At 31.9% G+C, this 8853-nt stretch overlaps 1 protein-coding gene across 3 annotated transcripts in view; it reads right to left on the bottom strand.

Moving 5' to 3' along the window:
- The window catches only part of LOC129235193 (cryptochrome-1-like), a 35973-nt gene that overhangs the window by 4136 nt on the left and 22984 nt on the right, over positions 1-8853 (bottom strand). For all 3 annotated transcript variants that reach the window (XM_054868891.1, XM_054868889.1, XM_054868890.1), the window contains exon 11: positions 4925-5025. In XM_054868891.1, coding sequence (XP_054724866.1) covers positions 4925-5025 — 101 coding nt within the window. The remainder of the gene's footprint in view (positions 1-4924; positions 5026-8853) is intronic.

The following is an 8853-nucleotide window of genomic DNA, read 5'->3' as shown; positions in this document are numbered from 1 at the left end:
TACACCTCCGCTTTTAAATATTTTTTTATTTTATTTAAAAAATCATCAAAATTAAGGAAAAAATGAGTTTAATATTACTGCAATGGGAACGTAAAGAGCAGTATCGGCAATTTTTTATTTATTTATTTATTTATTCACATTTTTGTCATGCGTTGTACTTTATCTTTCTTGTACAAGCTTGCTTATTTGCTTCCCACTGAAAATAAAGGGTCGAATTCCATCATTTCGCTAATTGATAGTATTGAATCCAAAACACGTTTCTTTTAATGTCTCAAAAATTCATCTCTGTACATACTGCGCTTTATCTTCCCACGTTTATGTTAACATCTTGAAAAAAGTTACCTCTCATTCGTCTTTTCTGCAAACTTGATTTCAAAGTAAGAAAAATAATATAAGGTAATGCACTAGTAGTGGCCACAGTTAAGCATATTTTGTGTCTTTTTTAAACTGTGGGTCTACAATATTAATTCCATTTTTAAAACTCAGTGAGCGTATTATAGCCCAACTATTCCTTAATTGTCCCATTTTCTAAAAATGCCAGAATTTCAATTTTTTCAATTTTTTATCCATTTTTTCCCAAACTTCAAATTTGATCCATTAGTGGCCACTCCAAAATCTGAGATTTTCAGTAGTGGCCATTAGTGATGGGCATAATCGAGATCTTTTGATAATCGAGATCTCGGGAATCGAGTACTTCTGATAATCGAGTGATTGATAATCGAGAACTTTTCAAGTCGATCACTCGAGTGATTGATAATCGAGATCTTTTGAAACCGAGAACTCGAGTGATTGATAATCGAGATCTTCCGAATCGAGTACTCGAGCGATTGACTTCTCGAGATCTTTGGAATCGAGTACTCGAACGATTGACTTCTCGAGATCTTTATAATCGAGTACTCGAGCGATTGACTTCTCGAGATCTTTATAATCGAGTACTCGAGCGATTGACTTCTCGAGATCTTTTGAATCGAGATGTCGAGATATTTTTAATCGAGATCTCGAGACGTTTGAATCGAGTACTCAAGTAGTTCATTTTCTGAGCTTTTCCAGAATTGAGTTTACTGCTACAGGGGTGCTTACTAAAAGAGGGGAGGGGGCATGGTGCCATTGGCCGGTTTTTTCAGAGTGTTTTTTATTTCATTTTCGGAAGGGGTGGGGGCATGGCGCAGCCAGTGCCACTAAAATTTTGAGGTCTAGTTTTTTGAGAGGGTTCTTTAAATCTCATTTTCGGGAGGGGGGGGGGGTCCATAGTGCAGCCTGCGAAACTGAAATTTTTAGAAGTGATTTTTTGAGAGATTTTTAAATCTCATTTAGGGAGTTGGGGGGAGCTCTTTCTAGACGGATGCCCCGTAACATTTGATAGGGTGCGCCATATCGCCCAGCGAAAGGGGTAGGGGGGAACCCTTAGCTTTTGGAACAGTTGAATTCCCGAGTTGTTTTGGCAGGGGTACGCTCGAAATAGGAATGTGTCATTAACCCTATCATTTAGGGGTATAATAAGGGGCGAGCCCTCCTGGCTTTTAGAAGTTACTAGCAAAAATACCCGGCGTTGCCTGGGTTAGCAATAATTATGAGAAGCAATCGTTACTTGCATTTGTTTTCTGTTTTAAGTGAAAGAACTTAAAACACACCTTTTTGACGTGATTTAAAATCTAGCTTCTTTCTTACTCATAAAACTAAAGTAGCAGTAAGTAAAAAGAGCAAAATAGTATTCATTTAGAAACGAAAACACGAAATTTAAGCGTATACAAATTTGAAGAATTTCCGAAATATGAAATTAAACTTCACATGTTAAAAAAGATTTATCAATTAATACTTATTTTTTGTTTACATGGAGTCTTACCTTCTCTGTACGGCTATTGAAGAACGAACTGTTTAAAAAATGTAGCCGCGCGCCCGTGATCCCCTTAAACTTGCTTTAGTTATTTTGGAAATTTCCAATTATTGTGGGTTCTTGGTGCGATTTAAAATGTTACCGAATTTGCGGGAATCGTTTTGGGATGCCTTGGATAATGCTCCCCCTCCTTACTTTGTAAAACGGTATGTTACTAATTTTTGTTAAAGAGATATTGTCGCCATATGCTATGATACTTTTGGTCACCATAAAATGGCGCTAAAACAATTTCATCCGAAATGTTTCCAAAATAAGTAGTAAAATTTGGCGATGGTTTGAATTTGAGCACTAAGTCACATTAATGGAAGTTTTTGTGCTGTTTATGAATTTGCCTAATTTCGTTGCTAGATTATTTTACAGTAAATTTTGGCGAGGTTTCTGCTGTTAGTTTGGATAATGATTAAAAAATCCAATCAGCACAAATAATAATTAAAAAACCATTAATTACACTAAGGTTCCGTTTAAATGGAAAATAATCAACCAAATCAAGTTATTATTATCCAATCTTGGGGAAAAACGTTACTTTAAGATTTGACTTGAGAAAAGCCTCGAACAGTCAGACGAAACACAAAAACATTCAACAATTCTTATGAACTGGGAGTTGAGATGATACACTAAATAATGAATTGGGTTGAGGAAAGCCTTCGAACATGGAACCAAAAAAGCTCATAACTCGTTTTTCATACAACTTAGAACTTTCTAACAGATGCCATCTTCAGCAGAAAAATAAGCGCTTTCGATGGACACATGACTTTAATATGTGCACGTATTTTTTCACCGTCATATTGAGGCATTTATGCGAAAATTTGGACAAATTAGAATAAAAAAGGAACTATCAATCGGATTTTTTTCGAACTGGTCTACAAACCTCCCCAGTACCAAAAAGAACAAACGGTGAAAGTTTCAGCCAAATCTGCCGGGTAGTTTCTGAGATCTTAGGGAACAAATTTACCAAACTCCAATTTTATATATATAGATTTAATTTAAATTACTTTTACATAATGTAGTGTATGAGGATATGAGCAAATGACTACAGATGGCCGGCCACAGAACATGTATTGTTCTATTCAGAATATTCCCCAAGAGTGTTTTTTTGGTAACAGATACATTTACTTAATCACTTGCTTGAAAGTTTTCAGTTTTGAATTTCTATTGAAATTATTTTTTATTTATTATTATTGTTGTAATTTATGTTTTCAGATTCATTTTTACAAGATGTTAAATCTACATTTTTTAAATTTATTTATTTATTTTTATTTATTTATTTTTATTTATTTATTATTTATTTATTTATTTATTTATTTTTTTTTTTTTGAACGAAGAAAGTGGGCTAAGAAAAGGGAGCAACAGTCTGCGCTTAAATGAATTTGCAATCCTTTAAGTATACAAATATATTAGGGTGGTTCAAAAATACATGTAAAAAAAGTTTCTGATAGATACTGGGACACCCCTCAATATCTTTAGACGTATAGATAGCAATATACTGGGATAATTTTAGCTTCCTATTTCAACTGAAAGAGGATGCTCAACCCCCTCCCCAAACTTCAATAGTATGGGGGGGGGGTAAAAAAATTACTTTGAACTGAAAAAACAATGCTACATATTATAATAAACAATAGAAATATGCATATACATTGCAATAAAATAATTATTTACAAAAAAAAAACAGCTGGGGAAATTAAATATTTCTCAATTTGTAGCATTTTTTATGATACGGCTAATGTTAAATTAAGGGGTCATTGAGCACCATCTTAAAATTTGAGTAAGAAGCTAAAACTTGTAAAGCATAATACTACTAGTAAGTGTAAAAACAACAGGGTATGCCCTGGACTCTAACTGAAAAAAAGTTTTTTTGAACCACCCTAGAATATATGCCAAACTTTATAACAATATTTCGTAAAATTTGAATTCAATCATCAGCACTGCAGCTTGGGTGCAAAACTAATTATTGCTAAGTCTTAACTTACGCTCAAGAATTTCTATTTCACAAAGCAAGATTTTTAGCTTCATATGTGACTTATTTGTGTTGATCTCATGAAAAGAGGAGAAAAGGCAACTAACTATTTGCAATGTACAAATATTTTATGATAAAACAAACTTAGGAATCACTCCTGATTTTCCTTTAAGGGAAAAAAAACTTAGTAGCTTTTTTCAGGGGAGGGGCAATCCGTAACGAAGTTAACAAAAAACACAAAACATACGCTCAAAATAGCGATGTTTATTCTTGCTGATTTTGTTATTTATTGTCCTAAAATAATGTCTAAATTGTACAAAAAAAATTTCTAAGTCCCCCTCCCACCCATCCTCTACTCTGCACTAAAAACTGCCAAATTTATCTCAGTGACAGGATTTGTTGTAACTACATTGCTTTGAATCAGGATTGTACACTAAACAATGGTGGATCCAGAAATGCTTCAAGGGAGGGGCGGTTGATTTTTTAACTTACCTCTTACTACATTATCTGATTTGCTCAGGCTTGGGGTGGGGGGCTGCCACAGCATTTTATCTAAAACAACTAATATGTACAGATTTAGCCAAGGAGCTCACCGAACGTTTTTCATTGAAAGAAGTACTCTAAAATTTCGTAATGGTTCCGGGGAAAATTTTTTAAACCCCCTCCCCTTATATCATTGAAATTTGTCTGAAATCGGCCTTTTTGGAACTTCAGTTTCGAAAAATTACCGGAGGAAAGTTACTGAACCCCTTTATTTCCCCTGAAGCTACCTGAAATATCTAAAATCACATCTTTAAGATTTAAATTTTGCAAAATGCCTGGGTAGGCCTCCAGACTCCTCCTAATAACATTGCTAAGGATAGTCTAGAATTGCCTTTTTGAAACTTCAATTCTGAAAAGTTTACAGGAGGAAGATTTGAACTGCATGCCTTTCCTTGACGTCATCAAAAATGGCCTACACTTGCATTTCAGGACTTCAATACAGAAAAAATTGCCGGTGCAGGGTTCCTCAAGGATGGGGTGATCACCCCCTCCCTTATATCTGTCCTTGACATTAAATAGCATTTAAGACTTACTTCTTTAGGATATTCAACTGTACGTCTTTTCACATGTTTTGGATATCCATCATCATCTCTCTGTTGACATGATTGTGTTGTTACAGCATTATTGTACATATCTAAAAGTAAAATAAAATATTATTACCTTGGTTATGCATTCATACATAAATGAGGCAGTGAGAAGCAAAGGGATGTAAGTGACAAAATTAAAAATTTGGAGATAATCTGTACATAAGGTTGGAGAACCTCTCCTCTGCTTTGAGGCAAGAAATAGTACTAGTTGCTAGCCTGTACAGCATGATTTAGAAATTTTCTTTAATGAAAGTCTACCTTGGATCTGAACTTTAAACACGGTGTATGCAAAACTTTAAACAGTCCACTTACATCCCTTTGCTTCTCACTGCCTCAAATGTAAATTTCTCAATAATTTATATAGCCATATCTGTCAGGCATTTTTCATTCTTTGCAATACTCTTTAATCTCAATCTTTTGAATATTAGTCACAAGTTTTACAATTTAAAAAAATCCCGTCAAAACATGGAATTGTGGATGGTTAAAAATACTGGGCACCAACCCTTTTGCTGCAGCCCTGAATGAGATGACCAGCAGAAAGCTCCGAGCCCAACTAGGTGGACTTGAGAATGTCAATATTCAACCAAAAATCAAGTTTTTATTTTAAATGTTATTTCCAGCTTTAGGGGATAAAACTGTTTGGAGGGACAAAAATACTGACTTTATTGACCAAAATTTATAAATTACTGACCAATACTGACTAAAATTTTAAAACTTAACAAAGTTTGGCATAACAAAAAAGAGTATCATACTTAGTGAAACAGATGCTAGCTTTATTTGCAATGTGCAGCAACATAATGTAAAGCTTATTTGTAACAAATTTTGATTGAAAGTTGTGAGTTTAATTTATATATTTACCTTGAATAAAACTTTTTTGAAAGTAGGAAAAATAAATTAGAAAATCTTGTAACTGGTCAAAATATTATTAAATGATTAAGAGCAGTGTTTCATTCACAATTTTCTTCTTTGAAAACTTACTGGAAAATACAACTTTAAGAAAAATTCTGATGTCAGGAAATACAAAGTGAAAAAAAATCTATAAATTTTACATTTAACCATGTTAATTTTTTGTTTAAAAAATATTTTAGTTAAATCCAGAACACATTTAGAAGATTGTTTTATTTACTAGTCAGCAAATATTTTTTTATGTACAGAGACTAAGGTCACTTATGTTGCAAGAACTTATGATGAAAGTTAAAGGCAGCAAAAAAAAAATAACAATTTAAACATTTTTTTTTTCCATCTCGAAATTTTACACAAATGTAGTTGTCATGTATACCTTATTGCTATGATATGATATGATCTTCATCTTACTCTTAACACTTTAGACAAAAATAGGAAAATTTTTGTAAGAGATTTTTTTCAATGATGATAAAATGCAGACTATTATAAACAAAAATTTAAAGCATAATTAATGGTTGTATGAATTTAAAGATAAATCATCCAGGCAATGGCTCTTATGCAATAAAAACCGATCATATATAGTCTGGAAAAATATGTAAATAAATTGGAAAATACTAGATTCTTTTCACAGATGTTAGTATATAACGTGTTCTAGTTTGAATTTATCATACGCAACACATTTTAAAATATTGTGAGCTTGAGCAATGGACTATAGTGTATAAAAAATACAGTAATTTTTCTATGATTCATGTGCTTTACTTTTGGTAAATATGTAAAGCAATTTAAGATTACTCTTGCATTTATATACTTAATTAAAGAGAAAGTATCAGGGGGTAAAACTGCTTGTAATGTCAAAAATATTAACTTTAGTGACCAAAATTTATTAAACACTAACTAAATACTAATAAACATTTTAAAATACTGATTAAATTCAGAATAATAATCAGTGATAGTATGCGTTGTAAAATGGATGCTTATTCAATTTGTCATGTGTGGCAATGCCTAATTTGTAATATAAACCTAACTAAAATTTTGACTAAAAGCTGTAAGTTTAGTTTTCATAATTTCCATATAATGATGAAAATTTGAAAAAATAAATAAATAAATCTAAATTTAAAAAAAAAAAAAAAAACTTGAAACATACGCCTATTTTGTAAATATTTACAACAAAAAATTACTTGTACTTTTAGCATAGTTAATTTCTTAAATAAAGGATTTAAATCAGCATTAATGTTAAAACATTTTAAATTTCTCAAAAATACTCTTAAAATAGCCAAGTTCGAGAAATATTTTTTACGTCAAGCTGTTATCAGTAAATAAGTTTGTTCAAAACAAATCTCAATTTTAGTTCAAGATTTATATATTTCTTTCAAATTTCACATTGGTACTTATGCTTTATATTTGAACCATTGTGAAAAATTGTTTGAATGAAAAATGTTTTTCCCAATGGGGGGGGGGGGAGGAAGCAATCAATCAGATCAACAGACACATATTTTCCCTTCTCAATAACTAACTTTCAAAATTTTTATTTTGCATTCTTTTTTAAGAATTTTTTTACAACTGACTAAGCATATATTTCTTTAAAATATTTGTGGAAAGTAGACTAAAAAAAAGCTGACAGCAAATTATTCTTATAAAATAATGCAAACTTTACCAGGTTAGAAAAATTAGGTTGCAGTATTGGCAATGTCTCACTTTTTTGACATTTTATAAAGTTTATACAGAAAACTGAAAAAATACAACTGCCGATAATTTTCTTAAAATGAATTCTTTGGAAAATTTGCAAAAATACTGACTTTACTGACTAAATTTTAAAAAAACTGACAAATACTGACCAAGATGAAGAATACCAATTTTTACTGACCAGAAATGCATGAGTCAATAACTTTGAGCAAAAGCTGTAATTAATTATGCTCTACGTGGTGTAGTTTTAGACTCATGACAGAAAACCATGAGATCTAATCATCTTATTTAATTAAACGGCTTCAAAAAGGATGATTTCAGTATAAAGGAGCTTTTTTTCATGAGTTTATATGCGTGCTTCTCAAAATCTTATGCGCTCTAACTCATATAAATACTAGAACGAATCAACAGCCAAATGTACTTTAAGCTCCCAAAATTTCATGCTTCCAGTGTTATAAAATTTTCTGTAACCTTTGCCACAACATTGCAATTCTTCTCACAAAGCTGATCCGCCATTTTGAAGCACTATATTTTGGAGATCCTAGACACTCAGGATTCAGATCTCGAAAGCTGAAAATTTGCATAGGTTAGTTTCAAAGACCTCTTCTACACCTCTATAAAATTTCATCCCATTCGGGGATGATCGAGCAGGTACAATTTGAGAAATTTAGGTCAGTTGATGTGGAATCACCATGATATAACATTGTGACAATTTATTCACATGCATCTTTTGTTATTTTTGACTTTATAATGACCATAAATCAATGTTATATTTTAGGAAGAGGATTGCAATTGGGTAAGAGATTGAGTTCATAATTACAGTAGAATTTGCATATGCACTATTTAGTGATAAACTTTTATAAATAAACAAATTTATTAAATAATGCTCAAAAGTAAAAATATAAATTTACCATCAAAAAAAAAAAAAAAGTTTGTTAGACAATAACAAAAGATGTAGGTGAAATGTGCATAATGATTATATAAGATTCCACGTCAACTGACATGATTTTTCAAACTGTAACCGCTCGATCATCCCCCCGAATGGGATAAAACTTTATAGAGGCGTAGAGATGCCTTTGAAACTAACCTGATGCTAGTTTTCAGCTTCCGAGATCCGAATCCTGAGGATCTAGAATCTCCAAAATATAGTGCTCCAAAATGACAGATCAGATTTGTGAGAAGATTTGCCATGCTGTGGTTAAGGTTACAGAAAATTTTATTACACTGGAAGCATGAAATTTTGGGAGCTGAAAGTACATCAGGCTTTTGGTTTGTTCTAGTATTTATGC

The sequence above is a fragment of the Uloborus diversus genome, chromosome 2 (assembly GCF_026930045.1).
Source record: "Uloborus diversus isolate 005 chromosome 2, Udiv.v.3.1, whole genome shotgun sequence".
Classification (NCBI taxonomy): domain Eukaryota; kingdom Metazoa; phylum Arthropoda; class Arachnida; order Araneae; family Uloboridae; genus Uloborus; species Uloborus diversus.
This window is presented reverse-complemented; position numbering and strand designations above follow the sequence as displayed.